The following is a 19,967-nucleotide window of genomic DNA, read 5'->3' as shown; positions in this document are numbered from 1 at the left end:
TAAGTTATAAATATGCTACAAGAACATCAGCTAAATTATAACAGAATGATTGCTGATTAATGGACTAAACTGTGCAAAAATCTCAATGTAAATATGAAGTCTTGCTTGATTATAATGTTTTCTTTGTGCATTACCACTAGACAATGAGTAGTCAATTTCCGAGAATGCAGTTTTCAAAGATAGACCTGAGAATATAGAGAGGTGTTTTTGCGTGAATTGAGCTTAAGCCCCACATTCTGTAAAGTTGTGGAAAGCTCATATCTTTAACATGTTTTTAACAAATTACATCCCTTTGCTTGCAGAATTTCATGAGCCTAACCAATCATTTTGATTGTCCTCTTAGTTTGTTACTGACACATTGGAGGTACTATTTGTGCAAATTAAAGCTGCTCTAACTTTCTGCTTTTGTTTCCCTTTTTCCTGCCCAAAAGCATCAGGCTCCACAATGAGGGTTGCTATTGTCACAAGAGCAAACCAATTTTTCATTGAAGTTGGTGCCCAAGAAACAGTTGTAGCAATCAAGAAGAAAATAGAGCAACTTCATGGGGTTCCAGTGGCTTCACAAGTCCTATCAGTTACTGGGTGGGAACTAGTTGATGGATTAGACATGGATGATTATCCAATAGTGACTGAAGGTACAAAAATTGACCTCACCATTAAACCAGCAGAGCCACACCCTAACAAAATGCAAATCACAGTGAAATTTTCAGCTAAAAAGCTCAGCATTGAGGTGGACAGAACTGACACTGTTCGTAGCTTGAAGGAAAAAATTCACATCATTGATAGCACCCCCATCAAAAGAATGACACTTTACTTTTCTGGGACTGAACTGGATGAAGATTTTAGAACCTTGAGTGAATATGGCATACGTGAATTTTCTGAGATTGTGGCGTTCCTCAAGACCATGAATCGATCAAGAGATGAACCTCCCACAAGGAAGTTAACCTTCGTTGTACAAACTTCTTCTAGCTTGCTTAATGAAGCCACCATTCCACTGGAGATGAGAGATGCAAACACAGTGAACGAGTTGAAGCAGTTACTGATAAGCAGGAAGATTCTGCCTGGTGATGACTATTTGTTTATACACAGACAGAGGATCATGCGTGATAGTTGTAGCCTCAGGTGGCATGGAGTTGAAAATGGAGACTGTCTCTATGTGTTTAAGGGAACAGTTAGCACTGGTGGGTTTGCATGAGCTTAATTCTAGGTATAATAACTATACAGTGTTGAAACATTTCTTTACATTATTGTTTGTTACATCCAGAGTTACAAGAGGAGACAACATTCTGTGACTCTGCAGATTTTGTTTTACTTTGTTTTCTTTGTATGTCTTTTGAAAGAATCTGTCATTTACTGATATTCTATACTCACTTTGTTTTGTCATACTTTATTCACAGCAATAGATAACTTGGATAGCATCGGTAGTAATATTCAAAGAAAAAAACATCATAGGAAAGTCATTAAAATTGATTAAATGAATGATAATCACGTAATTTTGTGGGAATCTCTTCCATTCTGTTCAGTACAAAATGACGCAATGATAGTGATTCAGGATTTATATATCATAATCAAATAAAGAGAGCCGTTGAGTGTTTCCCTAATTTTTCTTCTTTTGTGGATGAATTTCATGTTTACATTATTAGATAGAATGAAAGTCTTAAGAGTATAAAGAAGTGGCCAATCTTATGTGACTGCTACCATTTTTAGCAATTTAGGCTTCTCTTCACCCAAAATATTGGAGGACAAAATAAAGAAAATCAGAATGGAGACAAAATAATTTATTTTCTGGTACGTTCAGATGCAGCCACTATAATTAAGAAGAATAAATATGAAGATAAAATAGTTAAATTTAACCAATATTCGACCGAGATGAAACTTTAATAACAGTAGCAAATATTAGTACTATTTTATTTTTTAGTTTCAGAATTCTCATACACGTCTTGTAGATCTCTTGAGTTCATCTTTGTTTATCATTATTCTTCCAAAATAACATGCATCAAGCATTTAATAGTGAGGTAGATGAGATACTTCAAAGTTTATTTTGTTTTTTCCTTCATTAAACTTGTTAGCAGCCAATTTCAGAATTGTAAACATCAGTATACGATAAAAAGCAAATAAAGTAGAATATAAGAATGGCATGGTAAAAAAGCATTAACAAATTTTTCCATTCACTTATAATCTTTCCAGGGTCACCTTTCAAAACTATTAACATTATTAAGGTTATCATATTTAAGATATTAGCTGTTTTTATTTTGGTGATTTTGGGCCGTTTTTGGTACATTAAGAGGGAAGATCTCAAGAACATGGAATGTTTGAATATATGGAAGCAAACCTTCAACTGAAGATAAAGGAAGCGGAACTAATGTTTAAAATCATTCCATTTAAAATATTATCTATTATATTAGTTGATCATCTTCCAATCTGGAACTATGATATATTGGAATAAATCTCACAAATGGGAATTATAAATTACTGTGGTCGCTACTCTTAATATGACTATTATATATTGGAATAAATCTCATAAATGAAATGAACCCAGACCCTTCTATCATCAATGTTTCAATTTAAGTTTGTTGTTGTTAGGAATAAAAAAGGGAAGTAACCTAATACCGAACGGTAAGGAAGGGCACAGTGAGGCCGAACGGTTCAAGAGAGGAGAAGCCGAACGGTATGGACAGGGGGAAGTATAGACCAAACGGTATCCAGAAGGGAGGGAAGTAGAGGCGGAGTGGTATGATTAAACTAATACCAAACGGTTGATAAAAGGGAGGATGGACTCGAAAGCCGAACAATATATATACGCTAGTACCGAACGATTATTAGTAGAAGCAGATTGGATTATCAGAAATGTTAGGGTGAGGGAAGGCAACACTATAAATAGTCTTCTTGTAACTCTATTCAATGAGGTTATTTCATTTTGAGTATAGACTGGGCATATTTGCCAGTGGAGGAAGATAGGCTTCTTTGGGGGAGATTACACTTGTAATTTTCTATACTTTACAAAATCAATAATACATACATACATACTTTCATTTATGTTGTTCTAGTGTTTGAGTGAGAAGAGAGCATAGATTTAGGTTACTCGCATAAAGTAACCTAACAGATTGGTCCAACCTGCCGGATCTGTTTCGGAGGGAAGAAGAACGAGCGAGGACAATCGATAGCATGAAGAATGGAGGGGAAATTAAATGCACTTGAAGGAAGAATGGTGATGATGGAGTCGTCAATGGAGGAAGTGAAGGCGGAGGTGCGAGCAATGACTCTCGCGTTCCAACGAGCTTCAGGACGACGCACCAGGAACCAACATAAGAGATCTGAAGGAAGACGTGATTTTGTCAATGCTGGACGCACACAACGACCGCCGGAAAACTCGGAGGTGGAATCGAAAGAAGACAGAGGAGAAGTTTGACGTAGTTGGAGAAAGCGCGTTGAACTACCCACATTTGAAGGTGCGGATCCTACGGACTGGATCGCACAGGCAGAGGAATTCTTCGATCTCCAGAGCATGACGGAGAAGGAGAAGATGAAGCTCGTCTACAGATGCATAGAGGAAGGTTTGGCGAGCTATTGGTTCCGCTTCTGACGGAAGAAAACTAGGCATCCGACTTGGAAGATGTTCACTGACTTGGAAGAAAACTCGTTGATTTGTGCTCAGTGGGGCCTTGAGTTGGGGCGGGCCTTGAGTTGGAGCGATGCGGTGAACAGTGATTGCCCTTTTTATGACATAGTCACGGAACAAAAAGTTCATGCAAATATGGATGAACCACTTGAAGCTGAATATAATACCACTATGGATGACATGGTATTGGGTGTTGCTCAGAAAGGTGAACAAGCAAGGAAAATGTGTCTTGAAGACGGTTTAAAATATGGCCTCAAGATTCGGCGTACTGCACGCACCGAACGTAGTGAAGAAACAGAACAAAAAAGGTGTGCAGAAATGATGGATGCCATGAAGAAGGTGGCGAAGCTGGACGTTGAGCGGAGGGTGGAAGAGAGGAACTTGTTCTCTGTTGGATACAAAAATGTGGTGGGGTCAAGGAGAGTTTTATGGAGGATTTTGTCATCAATAGAGCAGAAAGAGGAGTCAAAAGGGAATGAGTTGAATAATAAGCACATAAGAGATTATAGGCACAAGGTCGAGTTGGAGCTGTCTAATACTTGCAGTGATGTAATTTTTTATGAGCATCTTATCCCATCCACTAATATTGCGGAGTCCAAGATGTTTTATTATAAGATGAAAGGAGACTATTACCGGTATTTGGCTGAATTCAAAGCTGGTAATGAGAAAATGGAAGTAGTAGATCAATCACTTAAAGCATATCAAACAGCTGCTACCACTGTTGAGAGTGAATTACAACCTACACATCCTATTCGTTTGGGTCTGGCTCTAAATGTCTCTATGTTTTATTATGAGATAATGAATTCACCTGAAAGGACTTGCCATCTTGCTAAGCAAGTGTTTGATGTTGCCTATGTTGTGACTGATTGGGGTAGGAATCCTTTTAACTATGGTGCTTATTCTTATGTTGCGATTGGAGCCTCAGGAAAAGACTATGATATATTAGGGATACCAGTTGATAACTACTTGTTTTTTGCTGGTGAAGCAACCTGCCATGAGCAACCAGATACTGTTGGTGGTACAGTGATGAGTGGACTAAGAGAGTCTATTCACATAATTGACGTTTTGAGCACCGAAAAGGATTATATTGCTGAGGTAGAGGCATTGGAAGCTACACGGGAGCAGTTAGACACCGAAAAGGATGAAGTGAGGGATATAATAAAGAGACTTGATGCAGTGAGGTTATCGGAATCGTCCCTTGCTAAGTCCATTTCTGAAATGCTGGAAGTTAATAGAATCCAGGAAGAATGGAAGTCAGTGGAGGAGGATTTGCCACCACCCAAGCCTCCAGACCTGAATTGGAGGGCGCCACCGAAGAAGAAGAGCATTAGATCAAATAACAGCTCGCTGACTTCAACCTTGAGGACAAGGTTGATTTTGAGGGGTGAGGTAATGTTAGGAATAAAAGAGGGAAGTAACCTAATATCAAACGGTAAGGAAGGGCAAAGTGAGGCCGAACGGTTCATGAGAGGAGAAGTCGAACATTAAGGCAAGTGAGGCCGAACAATTCATGAGAGGAGAAGCCGAACGGTATGGATAGGGGGAAGTATAGACCAAACGGTATCCAGAAGGGAGGAAGGAAGTAGAGGCGGAGTGGTATGATTAAACTAATACCGAACGGTTGATAAAAGGGAGGATGGGCTCGAAGACCGAACGGTATATATACGCTAGTACCAAACGGTTATTAGTAGAAGCAGATTGGGTTATCAGAAATGTTAGGGCGCGGGAAGGCGACACTATAAATAGTTTTCCTGTAACTCTATTCAATGAGGTTATTTCATTTTGAGTATAGACTGGACATATTTGTCAGTGGAGGAAGATAGGCTTCCTTGGGGAGATTATACTTTTAATTTTCTATACTTTATAGAATCAATAATACATACATACATACTTTCATTTCTGTTGTTCTAGTATTTGAGTGAGAAGAGAACATAGATTTAGGTTACTCGCATAAAGTAACCTAACAGTTGTCATCATTTAGGTCACACCACATGCAAAGTTTGTCAACTTTGTTCTTAGATAACTGCATTTTGTTTAAAAAAACCTCTCAACAATAATTTTTTGACCCCAACACAGAGTCAGAGATTTCTTTCAGCAAACTGAAACAATTTCATTTAAAATTCAAGCAACTTATTTATAAATAAAAACTAGTGCATGTTTTTCAAGTTAGGTTCCAACTCTCGAGGAAGCCAACAAATACAATCTTATTTCAATCAGGAGTCATAAATTATATTAAACTAGTAGATAGTTGATAGTAAACAGGAAATAAACGATTCTGTAAAGAAAGCAATTCTTCCTTTTGATACCTCGAGAAATCAGAAATTTCGCTGTACCAAAAGCCCTTTCAAATTTTTACAGCAATGTACATATTACAAACATTTACAACAAAGGAAAAAATTTCCCGGATGAATAACTATGGACTTATGATTACAAAAAGGAAAAAATTAGTCAAAGGAGAAAAATAACTGGGATCTTTGAATAAGTAGGACATGAAAATACCTTTTGCTTCCAACCTGAGGAGCGGGTCTGATAAGTAGGACACGAGATATAGGAACCAAATTTCTAGCTTACTACATGCAACGGAATATTACCGCAAGATAAGAGGCACATGGATCCATAATCAGATATGTTAGACAACCTTAATTATGCAAAAATGTTGCAGCTGGAAGTAATGACATGTCAAATTTCGCCCTAAACTGTCCCTGACTTAGGGCCTGCCTCCGACCAGACCAACAATTCAACTTACTGCTGTTTTCAAAAGTTTGGTTCTGTAGTGATCCCAAAAATCCTAGTATTGGCAGGACCAGACAAACCTTGCAACTTCATCATATAATTATACTTTTTAGGCACAATGGCACCAGCTTTTGAGCACAGATCCAGTACAGCTGGAGCATGCCCATAAAATTCCTTCCCTTCATTCACAAGTACAGGAGGATCATGAGGCCTTCGTCTCCACACAATCTTTGGGGGCACTAAGTCATCCACATTAGCTTTCACCCAAAAGTGAGCTCCTTTCCAGCTCTCATACGCGAAAATCCCACAGAGCCTAGCTTTATGACCAGATGGCCCAACATGAACCTCAGAACAATATTTACAAACTTTTACTGGATAAACCAACAACAACCTCTCCACACCAGACCTAAGATCCTCCCAAGCAGTTAATGTTTTATTAGCTATAGAGGCAAGATCGTCTGGTGACAAATTCTCGTTTACAGGCACACTTTCACTGGCAACCTCCAAGTTTGAGCTACTTGAATTAAGGTTTTCATCCGGGAGATCAGCCCCTGCTTGCCAGCACAGCTCAACAACGGCAGGAATGCGATCAAAGTCAAACCTTTCATTGTGCCTAATAACACTTTGGAACATGTTGTTCAGGTGAAATGATTCGACAGGGACAAGTATATCATTCAAACCCCCTTTGATCCACTCATGAACCCGGTTTTTGGCACGATGCTTGTAACCCCGGCAGGTCTGAATTAAATGTCCCTGCTCACCAATATATATCTCTGGACAAAATCTGTAAATGAATAATATAAGATAAGGATACAAATAATGTACAAAATACATAGAAAAATAATCTTTATCATTTTAAGTAGAAACAACCAACACGTCATTACTAACAGCATTTATCATTTATAACGACCAGAAATATACAATTGTTTGTTTGCTCACCTATATTTTAACAAGCTAATGTTGTGAAACTTCAGTTCTTTTACCAAGAAAACATCAGCCTTTTATTCCGTCATTTTACTACTTCAATGGATATTTAAACCAACAAAAAAAGTGAAGGATCAAAACAAGTCCTTTGTTAATCAGTGATTGTATGAACAAGATTACAAATTTATTCGATGACATGTCAGTGCAGGCGAAGCTGCCTAATGCAAAAAGCACCCAAATGAAATTGAGAGCAACAATCCCGAATACTAGAACTAAAATAAAATCGAGTTGCATGGTCCCTGTTGTTAACATCCCTTTTCAATATCATATTTATAGAACTAAAATCTTTCAACTTGATCCCTATAAATATTCAATAGTTTTTAAATTCATACACCTCGCTTTTGCCATTATAAGAAAGTAAAGTTATGGAGTTACAATATACTATAAGTGCCAAATTAAAAAATAACCATAATCACATTTAAGAACCAAAGAAACTGCCTAATCTTCTAATCTTTTTGGTCTTGTTTGTGACACGCAAATTCAAATTAAACTCTAATATAAACAAACAAATTGGAAATGATTTCCTAACATTAGCACTAGATATATAAAAAAAGGAATTTATTTAAATGTGTCTCGCAAAAACACTTTAAAAGTCATTTAAAATCATTTCGTTTTGTTAAAGATCATAGGTACTCTTTAGGAGAGGTAACATGCTCAAGTCGACTACTATCTTTATATATCAAAATTATACTCAATAAAGATGTGTATCAGTAATGTAAATAAAAATGCATTTAAAATCCGCTCCCAAAAAGAAAGGATAATTAACTCACTTGCAAGCCATGAGAGGAAGGAAGTTAAGGAGGGTAGAAACGCCATGGATGAGAACATTCCTGGCTTGGAGAACCTCGTTGGCGACCGGAATCATTCGGCGAACCGGGTAACACTGTGCCCGATTCTCGATTCTCTTCAGAATCATCGGCCGAAGCTTTCTCAGGTCCACTTTCGTGCCGTACAACCGCCGAGGGTTACAGGAGAACACGAAACCGTACCGCGCCATCTTTCTCAGACCCTCCATCCAACCTGCAATGGAAAAACATAAATTCTTCTCAGACGGGCATTTCATCGAACACTTTGACGTCATCAACTAAATCAAGTGGAAGTTAACGCCTACCTCGTACGACGTATAAGAGCTACGAGGAATCAAAGTCACAGTTCAATTACGTATTGTAGACCGTTTCTTCTTTGTCTGCGGATTGAAAAGAGATGGAGTAGCCGAGTTGCGGATCAGTGCTTCTTTTGTTTAGGAGATGAAAGATTTCAGCGTAGGAAATGTTTCGCCACATTTGAGAATAAAACTATAGAACATCTCTATTTTAATCTTGGAAAAATGGAAAAATAGTTTTCAAACACGAATATATTGAAAATAATAATGAAAAGTAAAAGACCGTAATTTTATACTACTATAGAATATATTTTTTACGTCATCTTTTAATTATAAAATTTTATTTTTTACCAAAAACAAATAATCTCTTTCTTTGAATAATATATATATATATATATATATAAAGTATATTATTTTAATTTTTAATATCATATTTATGAGATTTTATGTTTTTTAAAATTATACTATTTTCATATAATACAAATATATATATTGGACACGTGTTTTTGTTAGTATTTTATTAGTATTAGATAATGAGTATTAAATAATTAAAATAACTTTATCTTTAACTTAGTATAATGTGAGGCATAAGTAAATTTTAAAATTTGAAGAAATTTTCTTAAGAGAAATATAGACTTGATATAATTGATAAAAATATTGTTTTTTAAGTCATAAAAATTAACATTTTAACCTAATAATAGTAACTTTATTTTCGTAACTAAAATCAGGAATGATTATCAAAATCAAGTATTGATTTTGATTTAAAAAAAATATTAAATGAATTAATAGGCCTGAACTATTTGAAATTTTTTTTAGTTACATCTTAAATTAAAACATGTATAATTAAGGGTACTTTGTAGTTGATAATTTTGAATATGAAATTATTTTGATTCTCAAAGTTTAAAAATAAATTGAATGTAATTTTTTTAATAATGTTAAATTATTAAATAATATTTTAAACTAATATTTAAATTGAAAATTAAATGATATAAACAATTAAAATATTAGTTTAAAATGTTATTTAACATGTTAAATCAATTTTGTTCGATTTATTAAGATATATCTATTCGTACGTAAAGTTCGAGGATAAATAATAAAAAAAAAGTTTTTAAAACATTTCTTCAAATGTTAATATCAAAATTAATATGTTTGGATGATATTAATAAAGACCTTGTGAAAAAAAGGTTATCACAGAAAAATAATGCTGATGAGAAATGAGTATAACTCACGTAAAAGGATTAACACCATTTCCAACCTAAAAACACAATAAGTTTATAATAAGCTCATGAGTTTTTCTTTTATAAAACGTAATTTTTTTTATAAAACAAGAGCCAAACTCACATAAAAAGAGAATGATATCATTTCAACTCAAAACTGTAAGACAATGAATATATTTTATCTTATAAGATGTTAAATTTTTTCATATGTCAAATATTAGATAATGTTAAGACAATTAAGATAATATATATATATATATATATATATATATATATATATATATATATAAGACGTAAAAAAATGATGAATTTAAGTTTAATACAATTGTTTTAGTAGTAAAAAAAATTAAGTAATGAAAAAAGATGTTAAATTTCCTTTTTAATCATGATAACCATAAAATGTCTATAAATGGTACCGAATTAAAGTTGATAAAGTGAAAAAAGGAGAAGAATTGAAGAAGGGAAGAAGGGAAGAATTTGATTTCTCTTATAAGTTGTTTGTCTTAATAGTGATTTCATTTTATTTTGGTATTAATATTATGTCTATGATTATGTCTCCTTTAATGTAACTTTATTTTGTATTATCAATTTGAAATTTAAATAATATTATTAGTTATATTTATTTGAATATTTTATATTCGGTTGTCTACTTGAATTCAAAAATTGAAAAAAATAATTATTTAGAGTGACATTTATTTTGCTTTAAATAGTATATCAGAATTATTTTAAGTTACTAAAGTAATAAGTTTTAATTTTGATGTAAAAGTTATGAAACACAATAAAACATTAGACAAAGTTTAAATAGTATTTTAAAACCTTTTTGTAAAGCAGTGATGACTTTTGTAAATATTTAGACATTAATGTGTTTAAAAGAGTGTTTAGGAAGAAGTCTATAAAGCAAAAAACTAACAGGTATTTTTATATTAATTTATTCCAATATCAGTTACATTTAGTTTTTCCTTAAGACCTCTTAACGGATTCTATTAGTCTTTAACAAAGATTACACGAGTTTCATCCCTCCTAGTTTATAATGAGTATCAACCACTCTTGGTCTTAACACTAGTCAACTGGTTTAAACACTAACCCTTGTTCACTTGAATGGATTTGGGGAAGAGTGATTGAATAGATTTGAAAGGATTTGAAGGTAAATTTTTTGTTATTTATTTGAGTGAATTTTGGAGGTAAGTGAGAGTGGATTTGAAAGTAAAGTTTGTGAGAATTAGTATAGAATTTGATTGATGTGATAGATTAAAAAAAATTATTTCCAAATTCACTTTCACTTACCTCCAAAATCCGCTCAAATAAACAACAAAAAATTTACCTTCAAATCCTCTCAAATTCATTCAATCACTCTTCCCCAAATCCATTCAAGTGAACAAGGGGTAAGTGTTTTAATTCACTTTTGAATTTATAATATAACCAAAAAGGTTTGTCAAACAAGATACATATTTGATAACTCTAAAAAAGAATAAGTTTTCAATACAAAACAAATTAAAAAGACTTGTAAAGTTTTTTTCTATAAACGAAAGCCTTAGACAATGTAGAGAAAAAGAGACAACGTAACAACCAACTTGTTTTTATATGCACGTATTTTATTTGTCTTCTTCATGCAATTATCTATATATAGTCTTCTTCAAAAAAAAAAAAGATTAGTTAGACTTAAAGTTGACTTCCATGTAGACTTCATGGTCTTTTTAGGTAAGTAGTCAGACTTAGGTCTATTTTGCAGAGCCACTGTGCTTTATTAGAACTTTGATAAAAGTAGCTTGTACGATTCTGCAGACCTTGAAGCTCTAAGAAAACATTTCCAAAATATTTTTCTATCTCTTAACGTTTTTATCGATCTTGTGTAGGAATTTGAGTAAACTTTTGTACTTTCATAATATGCAATTTTTTTTCTTAATGGTAATAGTGTTCTTGGTCTAGATGACTTTGGCAGATGTTTTTATCACTCTATTTTAGGATATTATTGGTGTTGATGTTTGTAAAGTTGTTCAAATGTTGTTTCTCATATTCCTAAAGTTGATAGGATAGAACTTAAAATTGATTTTTGTCCTATAACAGTAGGTTTTCGTTTTAAAATCATTACAAAAATTCTAATTGATAAGCTTGTGATGATTGTTAATAGAACTATTTTTCCTAATAAAAATCACTAAAGGGATAATTGTTAATGATTATATTTGTGGTGCTTCTAAAGTTATTAATCTTCTTTCTAAAAAGAACAAGGATAATATATATAATCATCAAGATTGATATAATCAAGACTTTTGATACCACCAATTGACATTTATTAATTCAAGTTTTATGTTGTTTTGGTTTTCTTGAAGATTTTTTGACATGAATTCTTTATGTCTTGTAATATACTCATATTTCTATTTACGTTAATGGTGATTTAACTAATTACTAAGAAACAAGGTGATCCTCTCTCTTTTGCCTTTTTTTAGATTGAGAAGGACAATTTTAGATCTTATTTTTAAGAAGCTTATGCTTCCCTTGATTGATCTTAGAGAGATATATTTTCTTCTCGTACTCTCATATTCTCTATGTTAATGATATATTTATTTTATATAAAATAAATACTATAACCTTAAAATATTTGATATCTTTCTTGCATGAACACGTTACTCGGATGTGTCAATTTTAAACAAAAATGAAAAACTTAAAGCTAAAAACTGTTGCTTAAGTAAGTGTTAGACAACGAATTTGCAATCGTAGATGAATATGACCTACACTATAGGCAACGATTCTTTTCGTTTAGGCCACGAAATTGTAAAACCGTTGCCTATCATGCAATGGTGAAAAAACTATTGCCTAAGATATGATAATAAGCAACATTTTCCCAAGGCCCTTAAGGCGAACAGTTTTGTTCGTGTTCTTGTTATTAAGTCACAATTATAAAAGTGTGGCCATGTATATTACAATATTATTTTGAATTTTACAGTATTATTTTTGAATTTTATTTATGCATTCAGATAATCTATATTAAATGATATATTAATAATTTTATTTTAAAGATATTAATTAAAATAAATGTATTATACTAAAATAGTAGAAATAAATTAAAATAATTAAAATTGAATGATGGTGACAATTTGTGGTTTACACTAATCGTGGCACAGTTTCCACCTTATTGGTTATATTTTAGACACTTTCCAACCCTGCATTGCTGCCTCCATTTCTTGGGTGTTGTTGATATTGACATGACGAAGGAAGGAAGGAGGGAGAAGTTAAATACAAACCAAGTTGCTGCTGATACAGGATAGGTTAGTTTTTAGATCAGTAATTTACATAAAGACAAAATCTAAGTTTAAGTAGTATGAACTTACTTTCAATATAGCGATACTATTTTTGACAAATTGTTTCACTAGATTTAGTTACAGAGACAATGTCTGGATTAAAGCTTCGCCATCTTGCCGGCCATTCATGCTTCAAAATCTACATGAGGCAAACCCAAGACTACAGAGACTTGAGCAGTGTACAAATTCAAGTACGCCAAAAGATGGCAAAATAATGCAAATAATGTGAAGGCTTCTGAATGCAAAATTAAAAGGTGATAACGTGAAACGTACATCTAAAAGAAAATTATAAGAAAACTGCATAGCTACCAATTGGGATAAAACATGTGATGAAAAATGGATTGTGAGACTAATAATTTAACAAGAATCCGTCCATATAACATAACAGAGCTACCAATTTTACCTGAACTAATATAATGTTGAGTTTGTTCCCGTTACAAACTTTCAGCTCGAAATGAAGCATCATTGCTAGAAAGCTACGCAAGAAAAGCCAATAATGAGATAAGTGATAAAGGATCTACGAAAAACTAAAAATTTAAAGGTTCAATTTTTTATTTCTTTAAATGTGGTTCATACCTGTGCAATGACATCAGAGATGAAATTTGACATTCCATCTCGCTGCTCAACAAGTAATGCATTACATCTATATACTTAATTACACCTTCTAGAACCTGAATCTAAAAGAATAAAAGAATATATAAACAAATAAAGTCCTCTTTAAGACCTATGATACAGTAGGTTTTCCTACATCAAATCATCCATAATTACAAGTAAAGCAGCTTAATTAAAATGTTTTGACCAAGCATCTTCTGAAATGCAACATCCAACTAATCTTATCAACCTATAACGAATATATAGATCCGTACCTCAAATTTGGTATGCAAGAAACAGTCCCAGTAAAAGAGTGTCAATGTGAGCAGTACTACACTCAATTTCCCTAAACAAGGTATCAAATTTGAACCTTGCGAATGAAAAAAAAAAACAGTTAGAAAGGGACCTCACACATAGTTACTGAAAAATTTCCACTAAAATGTTCTAAAGTCTAAAGTCCAGCAGAGTTGTTGGATGAGCCCTTACATTATCTCTTTTTCTCCTTGGATGAACCATGTGGTCTCCTTGTAGGTAAGGTTAAAACAAAATATCCTTCAGGTTTAAGAACACGATCAACTTCTATAAGGAACAATCCATCTGGGGGATGAAGTCAATGTTACATACATAATCTAAATGATATTCACGTATAGAATGGTCAATAGAATAATGGAAAGAGTATAAGGAAATGGTAATGATATTTTGTTTAGGCCTGTAAGTAATGCCTCACTTCCCTTAGACCTGCACTGGTTCTACTAAACAAACAAACATTAAGCATCAAGATCGGTACCCTAAAACATTACACATAATCAAGAAAACAAATGCCTAATGAGAAATCGAACCTTGCATCCAAAGTTCCAACTTATCGTTATTTGTTTCGGCATCCAAAGCTCCACTCGAAGGATCATCCCCTTCATCCAATCTTGATGGGAAGCAACATTGGAGTTAGTTTTCTTTTGAAATGATCGAGGAATGACATCAACAACTTTTACCGTTTTGTTGTTTTTCCTTCAAAATTCTATTAAATGGGAAATTATAAACCATCAATTGCCAGTTTCCAATCAAAACACAGAAGTAAATGGATCATTAGTCATTAGAAAATACCTTTGATGAACTTTTCAATTCTTCATCTTCAAAAGAAACAAAACCAATCATCATACCTTTCTTTTTCTTAGCAAGCTTAAAAGCTATACCCTGCAATATAATTATTTAGTAGGTCTAACTGAACAATGCAATAAGGGATACACTAACTAGGCATAGCTTTCATAGAACACAAAAAGAATCATTCAGAAAAGGAGGATAAAGTATTCCAGATACCTCCCAAGCCCAAAGTGTGGTAATTGAAGTCTCTGCCATAAAGAAAAAGGCCGAAAGGCCCAAAAGCACTGCCAGCACCAAACCTTGTTCCTTGAATATGCGAAGAACTTGCAACACTTTAGGCCAAGTATTTCTAAGCAAAAGTATGCTCTGTCCAATAACGCCATATCTTGCATCCACAACACCTTCAACTGCGAAAACGCGTGGACATCCAAACTCCAAAACCCCACAAACAGTTGCAACTGGGATAATGCCCCTCTTCAACAATTCTTGCATAAAGTTCAAACTGGTTTCGAAAACAACATTTGTCTCACTCAAACTATCGCTGCTATCATATAAACACCTGAACCGAGTTCAATCTAGTAACTTGGCATCTGCTCCAAAATTTGAAACCTGAAGGGTTGAAAAAGTGGATGGACCAACACAACTGAAAAAAAAGGGTCCCAGTGAACAGGGCTGATTGTCCCAATGAACTAAATATTCACAATGAAGGCAAAAATGCTCTGCAGAATCGACAAAGAAACTGAAAGGCAGTTCACAATCGATTCATTGCATACTCGGGGAGCAATAAATCCAAACTCAAACAAATAAAACATGGGAGAGAGTGAGAAGGAAAGGTGGGTTTTGAGAAGGTGGAGGGAAGAATTCGCAAATGAGAAGCTGGAGGAACAATTCGCGTTTTGAGCTGGCTTTTTTCGCTAAGATAGAGGGAAGCTCAAAATTGTATTTCCTAAACTATTAAGTCCACATTTTATGGTTTAGTCCACATATTTTAAAGCCAACGCTTGAATAAATGTGGCATAAAAATGTATAGACATTTTATAAAGTGTTGTCATTGCAAGTCTGTTAAGCCATGTTTTTTAAATTATTGACTATATTATGGGGTTTGTAAGATTGTTTTTTCAACCTTTTAGTTGATAAGACTTATGGGGTTTGTAAGATTGTTTTTTCAATCTTTTCTGTTGATAAGATTCATAATAAGTTTATTTATTAAAAAAACAATTAAAAAAATAATGGTAAAGCGTAATTTTTATTATCAATTTAGTGTGATTTTATGTGGTAGCCAAAGCTTTCATATTTAATATTAGTGATCAATTTAAAGTCTAATTTACAAATTAATTATAAATTTTTATCAATTACTTTAATAACCAATTATTTTTAATTTATAAGTTAATATCAAAATTTGTCACCATAATAATCAATTATTTTTTATTTTTGACATTGGTTATTATTTAAATATTTTATTGTAATGATGTTACAAAATAAGTTAAAAATTTGGTTTAATGGTGAATTATATAACAAAAATGTTAAACAACTAAAATGAAAATTTTAAAATTTCAAATCGATTGTTCTCTGTTTTTTAATGTAAGAAGAAGCTTTGGATCCTAGCATTTTTAAGGTTACATTATTAATAATTACATAAAAAGTGTATCTATTTTAGCTTCATAATCCGAGTTAAATTATCTTTTCAAAATACAAAATTTTCTTTTTATGTTCTTTATTCAAACTCTGACAAAAATAAGTAAATAATTTTTAATCTGAATTATTTTTATTCTTAAATACACATTAGGTTATAAATAAAATTAATTTGTTAGAGGTAAAACAGTCTTGAATGAGATCTAGATGATGTCGATCCATAAATACAACATGATCGAGTTATGTCAAACAAGATTATGATGAATAGAATTTAGCCTAACTAATAAAAAATTAACAAGAAAACACAATATACTTGTTTCGGTTGAATTGGTATGAGGATCGGTCGTCTTTCTTTGCTTTCCTCTTTTTTTATTGTTCAATGCTCTTCGAAAGCGTAAACCACTCCGATAGATGGTTGACCTGCAAAAAACACATGCTTAAGTCAGATATGTTTCATAAAAAGGTTTATATTTTATTAGGATAGAAAAGGATCTCTGTACCTGCATACCAATTGTAAATTTATAGGACTTGTGGCAGTCAAGTCCATTGATTAACCATTAGTGCAATATATTTTTTGGCAATATAACCTGTTAATCACTTATAAATATCGTATATTCGCATTTAGTATGACCATTAAACATATTAATTGGCCATTAATGATATTTACCTTTTCTGATTAGTTTGTCTGACAGTCGGTCGGTTGCCAGGTATAGTACATTAAGCCCCCCAAACCCCGAGCAGTTATTTGCAAGTACGAAGGAGTTTAAATACGCCGGACGAATTTAAAGTAGCGGGAAAGAGTGATTACCCTTTTGAATCACCGGGTGGTGTGCTGTGGTTTGAGACCAAATGGCCGAATACTTGTGACCGCTCAGTTTAGAACCAAGAGCTCTCAGAGAGCGTTCCCTGGGTTTTGTGGACGAGAGTGAGAGTTCACGAACACTCTTCACCGCTCGGTTGAGAGGGATTTTCCTCTCGGTCTTTGACTTCAGCTTTGACGAGCGGTAAATCCCTCTCGTCCAAGAGGGATTTACCTCTTGATCTTTAATTGCAACGAGAGGAGTTTACCTCTCGGCCGAGTGGGATTTACCGCTCGGTCTTTGTCTTCAATCTTGATGAGAGGGATTTACCTCTCGGCCAAGAGGGATTTACCTCTTGGTCTTTAATTTCAATGAGAGGAGTTTACCTCTCGGCCGAGTGGGATTTACTGCTCGGTCTTTGTCTTCAATCTTGACGAGAGGAGTTTACCTCTCGGCCGAGTAGGATTTACCGCTCGGTCTTTGTCTTCAATCTTGATGAGAGGGATTTACCTCTCGGCCAAGAGGGATTTACCTCTTGGCCAACATGGATTTACCTCTTGGTCTTTAATTTCAACGATAGGAGTTTACCTCTCGGCCGAGTGGGATTTACCGCTCGGTCTTTGTCCTCAATCTTGACGAGAGGGATTTACCTCTCGGCCAAGAGAGATTTACCTCTCGGCTGAGTGGGATTTACTGCTCGGTCTTTGCCTTCAAGCTTGACGAGAGGGATTTACCTCTCGGCCAAGAAGGATTTACCTCTTGGTCTTTAATTTTAACGAGAGGAGTTTACCTCTCGGCCGAGTGGGATTTACCGCTCGTTCTTTGTCTTCAAACTCTTCCTGAGAGATGATCATTCATGATGACGACTTGGACTGCGGCTATAGCTCCTGGGGACAGTGGCTTTCCTTCGGTTATCTTAATTGTCCCGTTGATGGACTGATCACATGGCTATGAAGGTTAGGGATCAGTTGATGAAAGATAATTGTATATACCATTTCTTTCAGCGGCTGCAACTAAGAATAAATGATGGACAGAAACATCGACATTTAAGTTAGCTATGTCACAAATTCAAGATTCATGTCCCAAATTTAATGATATGTAAATATCAATTTTCGGAGAATTCCACGTGCTCATCTGCTTTTTAGTTTACCGCCCGACAAAGTCACGACCTGAAAGTTCCTGACAAGGTTGAGCGTAAGACTTGAACCTTCCTGACAAGGTTGGATGTAGGGCTGAACGTTCCTGAAAGTTCTCAAAACAAAAGACATGCCTTTAGAAATTATTATGGAATTTTGTACTCTTGTTGTAAAACCTGGTATTGATTCGAAGTAGCAATGTCGAGGCCAAGCGCATGTCTACACATCTGGTTCCTCGTGGTTTCATGGGGATGTCGCTTGCCCCACGGTGGGCGCCAAAATATTTCGGTTGAATTGGTCTGAGGGTCGATCGTCCTTCTTTGCTCTGCTCTTTTTTTATTGTCCAATGCTCTCCGAAAATGTAATCCACTCCGATGGGTGGTTGACCTGCAAAAGACACTTCGACGCTTAAGTCAAATATGTTTCATTAAGAGGTCTATATTTTATTAGAATAGAAAATGATCCATGTACCTGGATACCAATTGTATATTTATAGGACTTGTGGCAGCTAAGTCCATTGATTAACCACTAGTGCAATATATTTTTGGGCAATATAACATGCGAATCACTCATAAATAGCGTATATTCGCATTTAATATGACCATTAAACGTATTAGTTGGCAATTAATGATATTTACCTTTCCTGATTAGTTTGTCAGATAGCCGGTCGGTTGTCAGGTATAGTACAATACTATATCACATAAGATAGATTTGACCTGGTCAACATATACTCATTCAGATAAAAACCCATAATAATAATAATATAAAAAGGCTTATTCACATGATATAAATATTCACTTAGTTATGATTATATTTTTTTACCATACCATATATATAACTTGAGTGCCAAAGTGTCATTGCTGGCATATTTGATCGATAAATTCTCAAATTAAGTTAAGAAGATCACAAAGTAAATTAAGAGGTGACTGATACGACTTAATCATAAAAAAAATAAAACGATGACCTTTCAATTAAACAACTCACTTCGACGTGAATAAAGACTTTGATTATGATTTTTAACATATACTTACCTTAATCTTTAGTTAAAACTAATTTTACAAATATTTAAAATTGCGTAAAATTATTTTTACAAATTCCCACCTAATTATAATACACTGTATTTTCTATCACCACAACAATCTTTTTTTATCAGTTATATTATGAAGGTGGATACACCACAGTCTACAAATTATCATTGTTGCACCACCACATTGTATTTTATTAGACTACTACACTATAAAATAATTTATTTTTTGCCTATTCATATATGAGAATAGCAAATTTTCCCTATAAATTTTTGCAAATATCAATTAATGTCTTAAAGTATTGGTTAAATTTAAAATCTAACTTTTTATAAAAGAAATGTTATTAATATTTTTTTTTGTCATAAACTTTAATAGATTCCAAAGTTTGATCTTGAAGGCAATTATTATTAGTATATATTGTAACATCCCAAAATATATAGTATAAACTATATTAAAGAGAAGTTACATGCATGACAGTTATCCATCTAGAGTATAAAGTGTTACCTTTACAGTCATCCAAAAACAACTATAAATTTAAACTTTATATATACATACTAAAGGATACTCCAAAACTATACACAAACGCCTACTAAGCTAAGCCAACTACTCAGCAACATCACTTCCATCCAAAGCTTGCTCTAGAGAAACCTCTTCTCCCGTTGCTCACATCCAAAGGATGATCATTGCAGAAGAATAACATCAGAACATACAAAATACAAGCACACAACAGGGTA

The 19,967-nt window shown here is 33.7% G+C and overlaps 4 protein-coding genes across 13 annotated transcripts; 2 read left to right on the top strand and 2 right to left on the bottom strand.

Annotated features, from left to right (window-relative positions):
* Positions 1 to 295: 295 nt before the first annotated feature.
* On the top strand, positions 296 to 1,206 carry LOC108318723 (uncharacterized). The gene has a single exon (XM_017556248.2). It carries the CDS (start codon positions 446 to 448, stop codon positions 1,193 to 1,195), a length of 750 nt encoding a protein of 249 aa, XP_017411737.1. The 5' UTR covers positions 296 to 445; the 3' UTR covers positions 1,196 to 1,206.
* Positions 1,207 to 2,511: 1,305 nt separating this feature from the next.
* On the top strand, positions 2,512 to 5,431 carry LOC108332887 (uncharacterized). Its single transcript, XM_017568185.2, has one exon. The coding sequence runs from the start codon at positions 3,614 to 3,616 to the stop codon at positions 5,105 to 5,107; it is 1,494 nt and encodes a 497-aa protein (XP_017423674.2). The 5' UTR covers positions 2,512 to 3,613; the 3' UTR covers positions 5,108 to 5,431.
* A 406-nt stretch (positions 5,432 to 5,837) lies between these two features.
* Positions 5,838 to 8,645, bottom strand: LOC108333345 (APO protein 4, mitochondrial). The gene is made up of 3 exons (XM_017568760.2): positions 8,448 to 8,645; positions 8,107 to 8,356; positions 5,838 to 7,136 (listed from the first exon to the last, which is right to left on the bottom strand). The coding sequence occupies exons 2-3, from the start codon at positions 8,349 to 8,351 to the stop codon at positions 6,374 to 6,376; spliced, it is 1,008 nt and encodes a 335-aa protein (XP_017424249.1). The 5' UTR covers positions 8,352 to 8,356; positions 8,448 to 8,645; the 3' UTR covers positions 5,838 to 6,373.
* Positions 8,646 to 12,706: 4,061 nt separating this feature from the next.
* LOC108333492 (putative DUF21 domain-containing protein At3g13070, chloroplastic) lies at positions 12,707 to 15,586 on the bottom strand. 10 transcript variants are annotated; one of them, XR_001832561.2, is made up of 9 exons: positions 14,857 to 15,586; positions 14,644 to 14,733; positions 14,382 to 14,557; positions 14,029 to 14,294; positions 13,818 to 13,912; positions 13,528 to 13,628; positions 13,355 to 13,427; positions 12,982 to 13,090; positions 12,707 to 12,901 (listed from the first exon to the last, which is right to left on the bottom strand). XR_001832561.2 is itself a non-coding variant. In XM_052870203.1 (4 exons), exons 1-3 carry the CDS (start codon positions 15,130 to 15,132, stop codon positions 14,528 to 14,530), a joined length of 396 nt encoding a protein of 131 aa, XP_052726163.1. In that variant the 5' UTR covers positions 15,133 to 15,586; the 3' UTR covers positions 13,645 to 13,912; positions 14,029 to 14,527. The 10 variants fall into 10 exon arrangements, 1 of the variants encoding a protein (XP_052726163.1); XR_008246003.1 differs by having other exon boundaries at positions 14,029 to 14,291; XR_001832562.2 differs by having other exon boundaries at positions 14,029 to 14,139.
* Positions 15,587 to 19,967: the final 4,381 nt, after the last annotated feature.

Source organism: Vigna angularis, chromosome 11 (assembly GCF_016808095.1).
Source record: "Vigna angularis cultivar LongXiaoDou No.4 chromosome 11, ASM1680809v1, whole genome shotgun sequence".
NCBI classification, from domain to species: Eukaryota; Viridiplantae; Streptophyta; class Magnoliopsida; order Fabales; family Fabaceae; genus Vigna; species Vigna angularis.
The sequence above is the reverse complement of the archived record's forward strand: the minus strand, read 5'-3'. Positions and strand labels throughout refer to the sequence as shown.